Here is an 18,059-nt window from a genome sequence, read left to right as displayed (position 1 = left end):
CTGATAATTATACTTGATTCAAAGTCTGTGCCTTGAAAATTCCAATCTACTTTTCTTCTCCTGTTTCTTTCAGTACAGCAGGCAGACAATCTGTTCTTTATTCTGGTCTTTTATATTCACCCCGAGTGCTCCAATCCTTCTGCACGTTATTGTACGGCCCTTAATGTCTAGAAATCTGCACTAACTCCCCTCTTCCACTGCTGTAGGCTGGCCTACTGTAACTGGAAGGCAAATGTATGTCACTTAAATCAGACCGGGTTCAAATACTATTTAAAATATTTCTATTAATTTCACATACATTCAAAGTAAGTATTCTGATCTTTTATTTGAAAAGATAAGTAGTTAAATGTTATGTATTTGGAAATACACTTGGAAAGTGTTTGAAAAACTCAAAATCACATACTATTTTACACTCTAATGTATTACATAGTATTTGAAAATAGTGTCAAATAATACCATTTGTATTATAACCCAGATATTATAACTCAGATACTGAAATACATATGTTTTTGAATACAGATCTGCATTTAAATGTAGCATTTGCATGAAAATACACAGATATATATTGTATTATACTGCATCACATTCCATTGTATTTGTTGCTTCTTTGCGATTGCATTTGAAATCCTCAACTGTTATTTTTTCTGAAGACAGATTCCAATTCTTCTTTCTCTGTTAGACCCTCCAGGCCCTATTAGTCTACTGAGGTCAGTCAGTTGCGATTGTAACCATCAGATCCAAAAGCTCAGTGGTGAGTAGCCACTGAGCTGTTGTCAACTTGCAGATGGCAGTCCTCACATAAAGACACAACATGCCCACCAGAGCACACACATAGCCTACATCAGATTCAGGCAGAAATCAATACGGACTCCAAAACAGACACAATTATTATTTACATTCATTAATTTGCTTGTTTTACAACTCAGTTTTAGGATCAGGTACTAGTGCCTGCTTCACCTCCTAAAATTAAGAAAAAGTATTTGAGAAGCAATGTAGATAGATTATATAGAGGCAACTCAGTATAGTTCACTGCTGCTTTCTATATATTATCAAAGCCACTTAAACTTATACTGCTCCATAGACATGGGTTCAAAATTACTTTGTTTCTTTCAAATACTTTTTTAGCTGCTCTTAATTGAGAGTTTATCTGTCACTCCGGGCAGGCTCAATCATCCCTCAAAGGCATTTGAAAGAAAACCAATGCTATTTGAACTCAGGTTTGTTTTCACCTCAGACCTTGAGATCGCCTCTTATGAGGGAGTGGAGATCTCTCCCTCGAGCATGAGCCATTTCATGGCTGACTCGCTGTCGTAAATGCCCAGAGATGTTTTTTGGACTTCAGCCCGTTTACCAGCACAAACAGGAACTGAGACAAATAAATCATAGTTATGTTCAGTAGGGCACAGCGTCGCAAAACGTTCTGCAACCGAAACTAAAACTAAAATCAGTGTATTTTTTGGGACGAGACCAATGTCAAAAGTAGTTCAATATATATACAATGCTCAAAAAAATAAAGGGAACACTAAAATAACACATCCTAGATCTGAATGAATGACATATTCTTCTTTTTCTTTACATAGTTGAATGTGCTGACAACAAAATCACACAAAAATGATCAATGGAAATCAAATTTATCAACCCATGGAGGTCTGGATTTGGAGTCACACTCAAAATGAAAGTGGAAAACCACACTACAGGCTGATCCAACTTTGATGTAATGTCTTTAAAAGAAGTCAAAATGAGGCTCAGTAGTGTGTGTGGCCTCCACGTGCCTGTATGACCACCCTACAACGCCTGGGCATGCTCCTGATGAGGTGGCGGGTGGTCTCCTGAGGGATCTCCTCCCAGACCTGGACTCAAGCATCCGCCAACTCCTAGACAGTCTGTGGTGCAATAGAGCGAGACATGATGTCCCAGATGTGCTAGCAGTTCCTGCAAGAGGAAGGCATTGATGCTATCTGGATGAATGTGCCTTAGGCCTGCTGCAAGGAGGCATGAGGACTGCAGATGGGGTCAGGGTGATAAATTGCCATGTCCATACTGTGAGACGCCTAAGACCGCACAACAGGAAGACAGGACAGACAGCTGATCGTCTTTGCAGTGACAGACCACGTGTAACAACACCTGCACAGGATCGGCACATCTGAACACTCTTTCCATGGCCTCCAACTGCTCTTAAATGCTAGTAAAACCAAATGAATGCTTTTCAACCGATCGTTGCCCGCACCCGCCCGACGAGCATCACTACTCTGGACGGTTCTGACTTAGAATATGTGGACAACTACAACTACCTAGGTGTCTGGCTCGGCTGTAAACTATCCTTCCAGAACTCTCCTTCCAGAATTTTGGATCTCCAATCCAAAATTAAATCTAGAATTGGCTTCCCATTTCGCAACAAAGCCTCTTTCACTCACGTCGCCAAACATACCCTCGTAAAACTGACTATCCTACTAATCCTCGACTTCAGCGATGTCATTTAGAAAATAGCTTCCAATACTCTACTCAGCAAACTGGATGCAGTCTATCACAGTGCCATCCGTTTTGTCACTAAAGCCCCTTATACCACCCACCACTGCAACCTGTATGCTCCAGTCGGCTGGCCCCCGCTACACATTCGTCGCCAGACCCTCTGGCTCCAGGCCATCTAGATGTCTATGCTCCGCCTTATCTCAGCTCAATGGTCACGAGAACAACACCCACCCGTAGCACACGTTCCAACAGGTATATCTCACTGATTATCCCCAAAGCCCACACCTCATTTGGCCACCTTTCCTTCCAGTTCTCTGCTGCCAATGACTGGAACGAATTGCAAAAATCACTGAAGATGGAGACTTATTATTTCCCTCACTAACTTTAAACATCAGCTATGTGAGCAGCTAATCGATCGCTGCAGGTGTACATAGCCCATATGTAAATAGCCCACCCAATCTACCTACCGCATCCCCATATTGTTTTTATTTTATTTTCTGCTCTTTTGCACACCAGTATTTCTACTTTCACATCACCATCTGGTCATCTATTACTCCAGTGTTAATGTGCTGAACTGTAATTACTTCGCTACTATGGCCTATTTATTGCCTTACCTCCCCACGCCATTTGCACACACTGTATATAGACTTTATTTTTTTACTATTGTGTTATTGACTGTACGCTTGTTTGTTCCATGTGTAACTCTGTGTTGTTTGTGTCGCACTGCTTTGCTTTATCTTGGCCAGGTCGCAGTTGTAAATGAGAGCTTGTTCTCAACTGGCTTACCTGGTTAAATAAAGGTGAAATACTTAAAAAATAAAAATAAACACCAGGAACGCACAATCCCTCCATCAGTGCTCAGACTGTCCGCAATAGGCTGAGAGAGGCTGGACTGAGGGCTTGTAGGCCTGTTGTAAGGCAGGTCCTCACCAGACATCACCGGCAACAACGTCGCCTATGGGCACAATCCCAACGTCGATGGACCAGACAGGACTGGCAAATAGTGCTCTTCACTGACGAGTCACGATTGTGTCTCACCAGGGGTGATGGTGGGATTCGCATTTATCGTTGAAGGAATGAGTGTTACACTGAGGCCTGTACTCTGGAGCGGGATCGATTTGGAGATGGAGGGTCCGTCATGGTCTGGGGCGGTGTGTCACAGCATCGTCGGACTGAGCTTGTCACTGCAGGCAATCTCAACGCTGTGTGTTACAGGGAAGACATCCTCCTCCCTTATGTGGTAACCTTCCTGCAGGCTCATCCTGACATGACCCTCCAGCATGACAATGCCACCAGTCATACTGCTCGAAATGTGCGTGATTTCCTGCACGACAGGAATGTCAGTGTTCTGTCATGGCAGGCGAAGAGCCCAGATCCCAATCCCATTGAGCACGTCTGGGACCTGTTGGATCGGAGGGTGAGGGCTAGGTAATTCCCCCTAGAAATGTCTGGGAACTGGCAGTTGCCTTGGTGGTAGAGTGGGGTAACATCTCACAGCAAGAACTGGCAAATCTGGTGCAGTCCGTGAGATGCACGGCAGTACTTAATGCAGCAGGTGGCCACACCAGATACTGTTTCTTTTGATTTTGACTCCCCCTTTGATCAGGGACACAATTCCATTTCTGTTGGTCTTGTCTGTGGAACTTGTTCAGTTTGTCTCAGTTGTAGAATCTTATGTTCATACAAATATTTACACATTAAAGTTTGCTGGAAATAATCAGTTGACAGTGAGAGGACGTTTCTTTTTTGCAGAGTTTATATTAACTTCAGTTGCAGTGAAATGATAAAAATGAATATTTAAATTGTCTTGGGAACAGGAGTGGATACATTTTTCTATCAGCCTCTCGGGAAAATGCACATGTAATGTGTCATCTTTGACACTTTTGCAAGCAGACAGCATTTCAATCACAGTCAATACACACCCAAGACTAACTGAAGTTACCATTCTCAGCATTCCATTTCCTTAAAATCTGTCAAAATGACATTTGGCACAGGACCAATGTTTCCACTGTGTTCTAGCATGCTACCTGGTCCTTAAATCATTTTACCTGTTTAGATTACTAATGCATTTATTCTATCAACGTAAGACATGTGAGCACTGCTTTAGTCTTCTGGGGCAACAAGTTATGACAGAAGAGAAGCTGCATGTATTAAAATATAGTTGACAACTGGCCTACCTAAAGGAAGTAAGCAGAAACGTGTCTAAATTAGGGGTGAAAGTAGCCGTTAAGCTCAGTTACGGTGGATCAAACTGAGCAAGTAGCCCACTTTAAATGAATTTGACAGAGTCAGACAACCATGAGATGTATGCGCAGGCTCCGTTTCACCACAAAAACAGAATTGAGGGTTACATGCCACAGTAGCCCATCTCCGGGGTACAAGCGTTCAGGTTTTTGTAAAACAGGATTAGATGTTTACATGTCAACACAAAATAAATACTTCAGTATCCCGAACGGGATATTGATGGTCAGTGGCTTTAATGTAGAGCCAATCTTGGGATTTGTCAACCAGCAGCAAAGAAAAAAATAAATTCAAAATCCAAAAGAACAGGAACATTCCCTTTTACTACAAATTGCACTGGCAACCAACACGCTTCTCAACCAGCTTGCCAAAGGTAGACATTAAACACACAGTATTTCAAAACACAAGGAGGCACTTAAAGGTACAATATTTTATTGTTTTACAAGTAATGCAGAGTAGCATGAGCAGAAGCATCTCCCTGGCTGACGCAAAAGCATACAGTGGAAGCTTAAAGAAAGTGTCAGCAACAACTTGGATTTGTCATCAAAAGGATGAATCTACCATTGCAATTCTGTTGATAGATGATTAGTACAAATGATTTCTAAATCAGAACGCAAAGTGCAGGTGAGTGTAAAAGTTGCACATTACATCCCAGTAGACGTCCCTTGTGGCAGGGCTCCTTTAGCAGGTTGTGAGTTTTTAGCAGGTGGGGATATGCTTGGTTCAGAGATGCCAACGTTACTACAGTCCTTGAGAGTATCTCCGCTATCAAAATGGTATAACCTCCCCAGTGGTGTGGTAGGTTTGGGAGTAGACAGTTTTGCCATTCTCAGTCACAGATTTGTAAATATATTGGAATGAGAACTGACTATTCAACGATGCTGCCTTGAACGCTGCTGGAGCTGAGACATTGGGTGCTTTCATTGTCACCATCAGACCCAAAATCCTGAGAAACACCACTGCTGCTGCTAAATCCATGTTGCTTGAGGAGTTGGCCCTCCTGTTCAAGGCCTGTGGCTTCCGCCGAGGCAAGGGCGCCTGTGGCTTCCGCCGAGGCAAGGGCGCCTGTGGCTTCCGCCGAGGCAAGGGCGCCTGTGGCTTCCGCCGAGGCAAGGGCGCCTGTGGCTTCCCGCCGCCTGTGGCTTCCGCCGAGGCAAGGGCGCCTGTGGCTTCCGCCGAGGCAAGGGCGCCTGTGGCTTCCGCCGAGGCAAGGGCGCCTGTGGCTTCCGCCGAGGCAAGGGCGCCTGTGGCTGGCAAGGGCGCCTTGGCTTCCGCCGAGGCATTTGAACCAGATTTGAACCAGATTGAGGTACCGACTTGACTTAACTAAGGTATTTGGGCCAGTCGTGACGCTTGCTGACACATTATGGGTGGCCACTTCCGAGGCATTATGGGTGGCCGCTTGCATGGCACTGTGGCCAGTTGGTTCCGCTGCCGAGGCACCATGGCCAGTTGCTTCACCTAAGGCATTTGGGCCAGTCGTGGCGCTTGATGAAGCATTGTGGCCAGTTGCTTCAGCTAAGGTATTTAGGCCAGTCGTTACGCTTGCTGACACATTATGGGTGGCCACTTCCGAGGCATTATGGGTGGCCAGTTGCTTGCATGGCACTGTGGCCAGTTGGTTCCGCTGCCGAGGCACCATGGCCAGTTGCTTCACCTAAGGCATTTGGGCCAGTCGTGACGCTTGATGAAGCATTGTGGCCAGTTGCTTCACCTAAGGTATTTGGGCCAGTTGCCACACTTGTCGAGGCATTATGGGTGGCCGCTTGCGCGACACTGTGGCCAGTTGCTTCCTCTGCCGAGGCACTATAGCCAGCTGCTTGACCTAAGGCATTTGGGCCAGTCGTGGCGCTTGATGAAGCATTGTGGCCAGTTGCTTCAGCTAAGGTATTTGGGCCAGTCGTGACTCTTGATGAAGCATTGTGGCCAGTTGCTTCACCTAAGGTATTTGGGCCAGTTGCCACACTTGCCGAGGCATTATGGGTGGCCGCTTGCGCGACACTGTGGCCAGTTGCTTCCTCTGCCGAGGCACTATAGCCAGCTGCTTGACCTAAGGCATTTGGGCCAGTCGTGGCGCTTGATGAAGCATTGTGGCCAGTTGCTTCAGCTAAGGTATTTGGGCCAGTCGTGACGCTTGCTGAGGCATTGTGGGTGACTGCTTCTGAGGCACGGGATCCGGTTGCTCCACCTAAGGTATTTGGGCCAGTCGTGACGCTTGCAGTGGCATTACAGGAGGCTGCTTCACCTGCCGAGGCACGGGATCCGGTAGTTACCTGCCGAGGCACGGGATGGTAGTTACCGCTGCTTTGTGGCCTTTTAATTGATTTTGGGGAATATATCTATAATTACCTACGAAAGAAAAGAAAGTTTCAAATTGTAAATGCCATCATTTGAAGTTCTGCTATTTATACACTGCTACTTTTACTGAATTATATGTGCAGAACAAAACACACCTTTAGGTGGAGGATAACAGGTTATCCCTCCAATTAGCAGGCAACAAATCCAAGAAATTCTAAATAAAAACAAAAACATCCTAGTCAGTTAAATACCTTTAAAACATGGAAGACAAGGGAATCAAACTGGAGCCATACAACTTACCTCAAAGACATTTCAAAACTCACAGCCATTTTTCTCCTCAAATTCTCAGTATTCAGAACTAATGGTAGCCAGAAGCCTTACCAGAAGATCCCTGATATTGTATCTGATTGTCTTTTTGCTGCGCCTTACAAAGGAATCCAAGACCCTTCTAATCTGGCTGGTTAATTAGGTACATCTGCAAGCCACTGAACATAATTTCCATTGGTCCAATTTCCCAATTGAGATTAGGTGCGCTTGATTTCATTCAGCTGGTGTGCTTAAGGGTTTGCGCATTCATGGACAAATCCAATGGTTTCAAAGAGTGAACTCTACCTACACAGTGCACTGGGTGAGCTTAATCAAGTGCACCTTTATTTCATGCTTACCAAGATCCTGCCAGGGGCTTTTGCAGGTGCACCCTCAGTCGTCCGGTGTGTTGTGCAAAAATATATTTTAGATTTTTCAAAGTAGCCTCACTTTGCCTTGATGACAGCTTTGCACACTCTTGGCATTCTCTCAACCAGCTTCATCTGAAATGCTTTTTCAACAGTCTTGAAGGAGTTCGAACATGTGCTGAGCACTTGTTGGCTGCTTTTCCTTCACTCTATGGTCCAACTCATGCCAAACCATCTCAATTGGGTTTAGGTCGGGTGATTGTGGAGGCCAGGTCATCTGATGCAGCCCTCCATCACTCTCCTTCTTGGCCAAATAGACCTTACACAGCCTGGCTATTGAAAAACAAACGATAGTCCCACTAAGCGCAAACCAGATGGGATAGCGTATAGCTACAGAATAGCGTGGTAGCCATTGTACCTTGTCCTATTGAAAACCAAACGATAGTCCCACTAAGCGCAAACCAGATGGGATAGCGTATAGCTACAGAATAGCGTGGTAGCCATTGAATTCTAAATAAATCACAGACCATGTCACCAGCAAAGCACCCCCACACCATCACACCTAGTCCTCCATGCTTCATGGTGGGAACCAGACATGCAGAGATCATCCGTTCACCAACTCTGTGTCTCACAAAGAATGCATATACAATTTCATCCCGTGTCATGAGTCTTTGGCCAAACAGGCAGTAGACTACAGCAGGCAATTGTGCTCATTTGTGTCAATGTTTGTGAAATGAGTTCCATGTGACACATTATGCTAGCTAAGCTTCCCTGCAAGTGCCTTGCCGGCTTCATCAATGGAACTTAAATGGATCCATTTAAGGTCTGAGTTCTCATACTATGTAGTTAGATGATTTCACCAACAATACTTGGTTTAGAAAAATTGACTTGTTCTTATTTTTTTATTTCGTCATTATTTAACCAGTTAGGCCAGTTGAGAACAAGTTCTCATTTACAACTGCGACCTGGCCAAGATAAAGCAAAGCAGTGAGACAAAAACAACCACACAGATACACATGGGATAAACAAACGTACAGTCAATAACACAATAGAAAAATCTTTATACAGTGTGTGCAAATGAAGTAAGGAAGTACGGCAATAAATAGGCCAATAGTGACAAAGTAATTACAATTTAGCAATTTACACTGGGGTGATATATGTACAGATAAGGATGTGCAAGTTGAAATACTGGTGTGCAAAATACCAGATAAACAAAAACAAACATGGAGATGAGGTAGGTAGTTGGTTGGATGGGCTATTTACAGATGGGCTGTGTACAGCTGCAGCGATCGGTAAGCTGCTCTGACAGCCGATGCTTAAAGTTAGTGAGGGAGACATAAGTCTCCAATTTCAGTGATTTTTGCAATTCGTTCCAGTCATTGGCAGCAGAGAACTGGAAGAACAGGTGGCCAAAAGAGGTGTTGGCTTTGGGGATGACCAGTGAAATATACCTGCTGGAGCGCGTGCTAGGGTTGGGTGTTGCTATGGTGACCAGTGAGTTGAGATAAGGCAGAGCTATACCTAGCAAAGACTTATAGATGACCTGGAGCCAGTGGGTTTGGCGACCAATATGTAGCGAGGACCAGCCAACTTGAGCATACAGGTCGCAGTGGTTGGTAGTATATGGGCCTTTGGTGACAAAACGGATGGCACTGTGATAGCAAATTGGATGCGAGTGTTGGAGGCTATTTTGTAAATGACATCACTGAAGTCAAGGATCGTAGGATAGTCAGTTTTACGAGGGTGTTTGGCAACATGAGTGAAGGAGGCTTTATTGACGTTCTGTTGTCTGTTTGGGAATATCTTTGTTTATTGATAGGTTAAACCGTTCCAGGCAGTGTAAAGATCAAAGTACACTGAATCCACTTTTTAAGACCCTGTGGATCGATTAATGCACTTGCAGGAAGAATGAGCTGAAGGTTAAAAATCTATTGACGCTCATGTGAATCAATATAGGAAACAACAACAAAAATCTATACATTTAAGCTAGAAATATCAGGTTTTTGCATGGGCTGTATCTTAATCCACTTTATCCGCCTGCCCATGTCGCCCTTCCGCATCTGGTGTACGGGGCCGAGCTACAGCTGAGTTTGTCAGACCATGTGACATAACTGAACTCCATCTTCTCACGAAAGCGTCTGTTGCGTCTGAACGGTTTGGCCTACAAAACTATTATGACCACTATGGAAAGGGGAGACTCACAAACATGATTCCGTTTTGCTCTACGACCCCAACAAGTTTCACGTACTCATCTGAAGGTAACCCATACAAACTAATGGAAGTATGGAGGTAGTTGTGCCAACATACATAAAGGGTTAAATATGTGCCATCACCAAGATAATGGATAGACTACAAAACTTTTCCATTAATGAAAAGGTGTTATTCAATGTGTTTCTGTGGGCTATGGTAGCAAAGGCAAAATTCTATATTTTATCAAAACATTGCGATAAAATGTTGATAGCTAAAGATTCATGCAGCTAATTGATTATGGTTGAACCTTTAAAAACAATTCCTTATGTTAGCTTAGTACTCTCCATAAGGCTCAGACTGAGGTTGATGAATAAGTCTGGCCAGGCAGTTAACCCACTGTTCCTAGGCCGTCGTTGAAAATAAGAATTTGTTGTTGACTTGCCTAGTTAAAGGTATAAAAATAAAAAACAGCCGCAACAGCATTAATGAGGTCAGAAACTGATGTTGATCGATTAGCCCTGGCTCGCAGTCTGCGTTCCAATTCATCCCAAAGGTGTTCGATAGGGTTGAGGTCACGGCTCTTCGCAGGCCCATCAAATTATTCCACACCAAACTGTTTTTGTATGGACCTTGCGTTGTGCACAGGGGCATTGTCATGCTGAAATGGCAAAGGGCCTTCCCCAAACTGTTGCCACAGTTGGAACCACAGAATTGTCTAGAATGTTACTGTACGCTATAGCGTTAAGATTTCCATTCACTGGAACAAAGCGGTCTTGCCCAAGCCACCAAAAACAGTCCCAGACCATTATTCCTCCACCAAACTTTAGTTGGCACTATGCAAATCCAAATCAAATCAAATTTTATTTGTCACATACACATGGTTAGCAGATGTTAATGCGAGTGTAGCGAAATGCTTGTGCTTCTAGTTCCGACAATGCAGTAATAACCAACAAGTAATCTAGTTGCTTCTGCGGCATTTGAGCAGGATGCCACACTTGCTGAGGAATGGGGGCCGGTTGCTTCTGCTGCATTTAAGCTGGACTCCACACTTGCAAAGGCATGGCGGTCGGTTGCGTCTGCTGCCGAGTCTCAGTGGCCGGTTGCTTTTGTTGCTGGGGCATTTACACCAGATGTCACACTTGTTGGGGAATAGGGGCCCGTTGATTCTGCTGCTGCGGCATTTGAGCCAGATGCCAAAGTTGCTGGGGATTTGGAGCTTTATACCACACTCGCGGAGGTTGCTTAGGTTGCTTTTGCATCAGAGCTGGATGCCACACTTGCTGAGGCTTCTGTGGCATGCAACTGGTTGCTTCTGGTGCTGAGGCATGGCAGTCAGTTGCTTCTGCGGCATTTGAGCACAATGCCACACTTGCTGAGGAATGGGGGCCAGCTGCTTCTGCTGCTGGGTGAATTTGGGCTGGATGCCTCACTTGCTAAGGCTTCTGTTGCATGGCAGTTGGTTGCTTCAGCTGCTGAGGCACAGCAGCTGGTTGCTTCACCGAAGATATCTGCGCTAGCCACCACACTTGCTGAGACATTGTAGCCGGTTCCTTTTGTTGCTGGGACACAAGAGACAGTTTAGTTTCTTTAACTAGGCAAGTCAGTTAAGAACAAATTCTTATTTACAGTGACCGGCTACTTGTAAAGCCCACCGGTCAAACCCTCCCCTAACCCGGACGACGCTGGGCCAATTGTGCGCTGCCCCATGGGACTCCCGATCACAGCCATTTGCGATACAGCCCTGATTGAACCCGGGTCTGTAGCGACGCCTCGAGCGCTGCGATGCAGTGCCTTAGACCGCTGCACCACTCGGGAGGGGAGGCCTTCTTGCTGGGGCATAGGAGCCGGTTCCTTTTGTTGCTTTAGAATAGGAGCTGGTGTCTTTTTATATCGATAAGTACCTAGGAACCAAGATAATTCAGCATAGTAAAATGCCATCATTTAATAAAGTTATTGGCACTATACAAAGTGTTATTTTTACTGAATTACTTTGTGCTATACAAACACACCTTTAGGTGGAGGATAGCAGGTTATCCCTCCAATTAACAGGCAACAAATCCAAGGAATATTACAAATGTTTTTTATCCTAGTCAGTTAAAAACACAGCTACCTGTAAAACCTGGAAGAGGAAACCAACCACAGCGCGTAGTGAACATGGCTGAGGTGCACCCATGACCAGCTCTGAAAACAGATTGCATAGCGGAGAAGGTACGGTGGGATTCGAAATGGTCGGTAATCTGTTTGCTGACTTGGCTTTCAAAGACCTTAGATAGGCAGGGTAGGATAGATTTGTCTGTAGCAATTTGGGTCTAGAGGATCGTGGACCAATTCAGTGGTTTTATAGAGGTAAATCTAACTATCCATTGCACTGGGTGAGCTTAATCAAGTGCACTTTTTAATGCAGGCTAATGAAGTTCCTGCCAGGGGCTTTTGCAAGGGCAACCTCAGGGGTCCGGTAGAAATGTGTTGTGCACAAAGGTTGCACACACATTGAGATCGTGTCCACAAATTCCATACTGTGACAAATTAAATGAAGTTGTCTGTTGACGTACGCTAGACAAGAGATTGTCCAACAGCAAAGTGTAACTTCTTGTAGAAAATTCAATGCATATACAATTTCATTCATGTTCATGAGTCTGGCCAAACAGAGTCAACAACAGGCAAATATGTCAAGTTGTCCGAAAGTCCTGGGTGACAACTTATGCTAGCTAAACTATCATGTTAGTGCCTACCAGCTTCCTCTTTGGAACTTAATGGATCCATTTAAGGGCCTAATTCTCATACTGCGCAGTTCGATTGCTAATTGGTTAAGAAAATGTGCATGTTTAAAGACTGTACAGAATATATTTGTTAATTGATCGGTTAAAGCGTTCCAGGCATTGTATAAATCAAATACACCGAATCCATTCCATAGGAGCCTGCGGTACAATAAATGGACTAGTAGGAATGGGCTACAGGTGAAGAGTATTGAGGCAGTCAAGGTAAAAGACCCATCAAAATCCAGTTGAAGCTAGAACATTTTGAATGGGCTGCGTCTCAATCCACTGCATCCGCCTGTCGCCCTCACGCACCTGCGGTGGACAGGGGCCGAGCTACAGTGGTGTTGGTCAGACACCCCAAAAATGCAGTCTCAAAAACATCTATAGCTTCAGAACGGTTTGGCCTACAAACTGATCATTATGGGAAATTGACTCCCAAACATAGTTACGTTTCCCTCTATGACCCCACAATTGTAAGACAGGTAACCCATACAAACAGAAGTATGGAGGTAGATGTGCCAACAGGGGTCGAAGCATCCAAAATAACATTTGAGTCAGCTAGATATGGAACAGACACTCCTAAACTGATTTGACTCTTTGCCATTTGTGGTATGGGCTATAGTATAAGGCCCAATGCAAGTTTGAAACCAAATGGTCACTCAATTCTAGTAGCTAAATGAGCCATGGTTTGACCATATAAAAACCATTCCCTATATGCTAGCTTACTGAGGTTGAAGACAGTCTCACTGTATACAATGCATGCCTACATCTAAAGTAAGAACATATGAAGAATGTCTGACAACTCACCCCTTAACAAATGTAGACCCAAGCTTTTATTTTGAACAACCAGTAGCAAAGGTAAAAGATTAGAAAACCAAAGAATTAACTGAGCAGTCATTTTTACTGCAGACTGCACACCACCTGTTCTCAATTAGCAAGCAATGGACACGAGAACCATTATTTCAAAGACACCAGGCATTTTTGAAAGTAGAACTGTTCATGTACTCCCTCACGCTTGAGTAGCAAGAGCACCAGACACTTCCTGGTCGAAACAAAAGCAGAAAGAAATTAAGGGTCAGCAACACAGAATATTAAGTAACCAACGTCAAAAACAATTCTCACCATTAGCGTCTAGAGGATGAATCCATTACATTTTCCTGTTGAAAGATATGGTTAGTACAAAGGACTTCGAATTCAGAGAGCAAAGTTCAGAGCAGGTTAAAGTGAACCATTACCTTGCAGAATCCTTCACTAGTGATGGATATACACTTGGTGCACCAGTACGAACAAAACTGTCCTTGGGAGCATTTCCACTGTCAACAGGCATAGCCTCCCTAGGAGTGTAGCGGGTTAGGGAGAATACAGTCCTGCCATTCTCGTAGTGCGATTTGGAACTGTAGGAATAGATTGGGATGACACCCGACTGTTCAACGATGCTGGCCTGAGTGCTACTAGAGTCACCATCTTCAGTGCTTTCGTAGTGATTCTGCTGAGACATTGGGGCCAGTTGCTTCTGGGGCATTTGTGCTACATGCCATAATTGCTGAGGCATGGGGGTCAGTTGGTGCTGTGGCATGGCAGTGTGTTGCTTCCGCTGCTGGGACATTTGAGCTGGATACCCCACTTGCTGGGGTATGGTGGCCGGTTCGTTCTGCTGCGGTTCAGCAGCCGGTTGCTTCTGCGGTATTTGAGCTGGTTGCCACTCTTGCTGAGGCACGTCGTTCAGTTGCTTCTGCGGTAGAGGCATGGAGGCCAGTTGCTGCCGTGACATTTGAGCTGGATACCACACTTGCTGGGGTACGGCGGTCGGTTGCTCCTGCGGTAGAGGCGTGGAGGCCGGTTGCTTCTGCTGCTGGGGAAATTCAGCTGGATGCCATACTTGCTGATGCGTATGCGGCATGGCGGTCACCGCAGCGACTTGCTTCTGGACCATTTTAGCTGGATACCACACGTCATGAGGCTGCTGGGGCATAGGGGCCAGTTGCTTCTGTGCCCGATGCCACACTTGCTGAAGCATGGCAGCCGGTTGCTTATGCTGCTTGGGCATTTGAGCGGATTGCCACAGTTGTGGTGGATTGGCGGTCAGTTCCTTCTGAGGTAGATGCATAGTGAATGGTTGCTTCTGCTCCTGGAGAAATTGATCTGGATGCCACACTTGCTGAGGTAGCTGGGGCATGGCGGTCGGTTCAATTTGCTGCTGAGGTTCAGCGGCCGGTTGCTTCTGCAGCTGGGGCTTTTGAGCTGGATACCATGCTTGCTGGGCCAAGGCGGTCGGTTGCTTCTGCTGCTGGGGTTCAGTGGTTGGTTGGTTCTGGGGAATTTTATCTGGATACCACACTTGCTGAGGTTGCTGGTGTACGGCGGTCAGTTCCTTCTGCTGCCGAGTTGCAGCTGCTTGTTGCTTCTGGACCATTTTAGCTGGATACCACACGTCATGAGGTTCAGTAGCTGGTTGCTTTTGCTGCTGAGGCATTTGAGCTGGATGCCATACTTGCGGGGGCATGGTGGCCTGTTGCTTCTGTGGTTGAGGCATTGGGGCTGGTTGCTTCTGCAGCATGGTGGCCAGTTGTTTTTGCTGCTGGGGCATTTGAGCTGGATGCCATACTTGCGGGGGCATGGTGGTCAGTTCCTTCTGCGGTAAAAGCATTAGGGCTGGTTGCTTCTGCTGCTGGGGAAATTGAGCTGGATGCCACTCTTGAGGCATGGTGGTCAGTTCCTTCTGCCGCAGAGTTGCAGCTGCTTGTTGCTTCTGGACCATTTTAGATGGATACCAAACATCATGAGGCTGCTGGGGAATGGGGGCCTGTTGCCACACTAGCTGAAGCTTGGCAGCCGGTTGCTTATGCTGCTGGGGAATTTGAGCGGGTTGCCACAGTTGTGGTGGAATGGCGGTCAGTTCCTTCTGCAGTTGACGATAGGGACTGGTTGCTCCTGGATAAATTTGGCTGGATGCCACTGAGGTTCAGCGGTTGGTTGCTTTTGGGGCATTTTAGCTGGATACAACACTGCTTGAGGCTGCTTAGGATAACTGGCCGGTAGCGTCTGCTGTTGGGTCACGGTGGCCGGTTGCTTTTCCTGCTGGGGCATTTGAGTTGGATACCACATTTTCTGAGGTGCCTGGGGCATGGGGGCCAGTTGATTTTGCAGGATGGCTTCCAGATGTTTCTGTTGCTCTTCGGTCAGCTGCGCTTGCAATTGAGCTGTAGGAGAGTTGTAATTACCATATCCTTTTGACCTAAGTGGGCCTGTATAAAGCCTTGCTGCATCAGAATCTGGTGCAGGATACCCATCACCTAGGTTAGGTAGAGAAAAAAAGTAAAATGCCAGCCTTTGAAGTTATTGGTACCACAACTGTTACTTGAAATTAATGTGTAGAAACTCACTTGTAGAACAGGTTATCCCGCCAATTAGCAGGTAACAAAGCCAAGAAACTCTTTAAAAAAGAAAGTATGTTATAAACAAAGCTACCTGTAACACCTGAAGGACAAGGGAAACAAACTAGAGCAACACTTTTAAAAACCTACCTGAAAGCGATTCCAATCATCACTGCCATTTTGCTCCTCAAAAGCTCCCCAGTAATCAGAACTAATGGCTGGTATAAGCCCTAGCATAATATCCCTTATGCTCTTTTTTGGTTGCTCCTCCTTTTAAACAAATCCCAGACCCTTCTAATGTCATTGGCTAATTAAGGACAGCTGTAAGCCCCTGAACTACATTTGATTCCTAATTCCAAATTGACCCCTAAATCCTACACCCTGGCCTAAACACTTCTGTGCATCAGAAATTATTGAATAGGTATAAGCAATATGGCAACAATTGCATCCAGCCAATCAGAAGGCAAGGTGATGCAATTACCATATTGCTATAACCTATCTGATCATTTCAAATGCCCAGTGACGAAGTGGTAGGTGTAGGGGCTAGGGGTTGATTTGGAATTCAGAAATGTACTCAGGTGTGGTTGATTATCTAATTGAGTTCTGACAGGTTTGACAGCCCTTACTCTAAAGCACGCTTCAAACTCATTACACGGAGGGCCGAGTGTCTGTGGGATTTTTGCTCCTTCCTTGTACTTGATTGCTGAATTAAGGCCACTAATTACTCCCCTTGTCTAGGTCTTAATTGAAAGGAAAAAACAAAAACTTACAGACACTAGGCCCTCCAGGAGAGGTGCATCTGCGACAACCGAACTCCGGATACTGTCGTTTTACAACAGCAAAGGCTCAGATCACCATGCCAGTGTTGCCATTGTTTATAAAAGGATTCCTTTATAATGTCAAAAAACATGTCTCCAACACCCACTCACAAACTGAAATAATTTATGTTACATTATACAATCAATAAATGAGAGAGAGAGCCTCAATCACATCAATAATTTATGCACTGTAGGCTACACATTAACTGCAGCAAATTGGTTCCTGTTTCAGTCATGTTCTTGTTCGCGTGGGTTAAACAAAATCAAATAATGATTGGGTGACAATAGAGACCCCACATGACAGGAGATGGCTGCAGGATGAAGTTGGTGAAGAGCAATTGCAGAAACTTGGAGATTCTGCAGATTTTTGTAAAGTTCATGCAGTCGACATATAGACTCACGGATAAATGTTTTATCCCCAGAACGCAAAACACTTTGAAAGGCGGTGACCAACAATTGTCACCGACTTGACAATAGTGATCAGCTCGAAGGTGCCCACTATGTCCATTAAATGTCTCCCTCATGTGGATGAAATAAAACACAAAAGACAACAACCCATCTCCTCATCCTCTGACCGTCTACCCTCCTTTGTGGAAGCTTTTTTCCAATGTTGTCTCAACTTTGATTGCAGTACACATCCACAAACACATATACTCGAATGCAACTGATTAGATGGCTATGCATATATCTCCAGCCCCTTAAATCAGCCAAAGTGTTTTCCCTATTCTGACTGATGTTTCCGCTTGCATTCCATCTCTGATAATTATACTTGATTCAAAGTCTGTGCCTTGAAAATTCCAATCTACTTTTCTTCTCCTGTTTCTTTCAGTACAGCAGGCAGACAATCTGTTCTTTATTCTGGTCTTTTATATTCACCCCGAGTGCTCCAATCCTTCTGCACGTTATTGTACGGCCCTTAATGTCTAGAAATCTGCACTAACTCCCCTCTTCCACTGCTGTAGGCTGGCCTACTGTAACTGGAAGGCAAATGTATGTCACTTAAATCAGACCGGGTTCAAATACTATTTAAAATATTTCTATTAATTTCACATACATTCAAAGTAAGTATTCTGATCTTTTATTTGAAAAGATAAGTAGTTAAATGTTATGTATTTGGAAATACACTTGGAAAGTGTTTGAAAAACTCAAAATCACATACTATTTTACACTCTAATGTATTACATAGTATTTGAAAATAGTGTCAAATAATACCATTTGTATTATAACCCAGATATT

General features: G+C 44.8%; 2 protein-coding genes across 2 annotated transcripts; both read right to left on the bottom strand.

Annotated features, from left to right (window-relative positions):
• Nucleotides 1–1,250: 1,250 nt before the first annotated feature.
• On the bottom strand, nucleotides 1,251–7,425 carry LOC127931924 (autotransporter adhesin BpaC-like). Its single transcript, XM_052526074.1, has 6 exons — nucleotides 7,309–7,425; nucleotides 7,164–7,222; nucleotides 6,368–6,955; nucleotides 6,028–6,171; nucleotides 5,580–5,978; nucleotides 1,251–1,366 (listed from the first exon to the last, which is right to left on the bottom strand). The coding sequence occupies exons 1-6, from the start codon at nucleotides 7,335–7,337 to the stop codon at nucleotides 1,251–1,253; spliced, it is 1,335 nt and encodes a 444-aa protein (XP_052382034.1). The 5' UTR covers nucleotides 7,338–7,425.
• A 6,016-nt stretch (nucleotides 7,426–13,441) lies between these two features.
• LOC127932324 (bromodomain-containing protein DDB_G0280777-like) lies at nucleotides 13,442–16,264 on the bottom strand. The gene is made up of 5 exons (XM_052527859.1): nucleotides 16,156–16,264; nucleotides 16,015–16,064; nucleotides 13,867–15,924; nucleotides 13,754–13,788; nucleotides 13,442–13,673 (listed from the first exon to the last, which is right to left on the bottom strand). Exons 3-4 carry the CDS (start codon nucleotides 15,387–15,389, stop codon nucleotides 13,779–13,781), a joined length of 1,533 nt encoding a protein of 510 aa, XP_052383819.1. The 5' UTR covers nucleotides 15,390–15,924; nucleotides 16,015–16,064; nucleotides 16,156–16,264; the 3' UTR covers nucleotides 13,442–13,673; nucleotides 13,754–13,778.
• Between the last annotated feature and the right edge of the window lie 1,795 nt (nucleotides 16,265–18,059).

Source organism: Oncorhynchus keta, chromosome 10 (genome assembly GCF_023373465.1).
Source record: "Oncorhynchus keta strain PuntledgeMale-10-30-2019 chromosome 10, Oket_V2, whole genome shotgun sequence".
Lineage (NCBI taxonomy): Eukaryota > Metazoa > Chordata > Actinopteri > Salmoniformes > Salmonidae > Oncorhynchus > Oncorhynchus keta.
The sequence above is the reverse complement of the archived record's forward strand: the minus strand, read 5'-3'. Positions and strand labels throughout refer to the sequence as shown.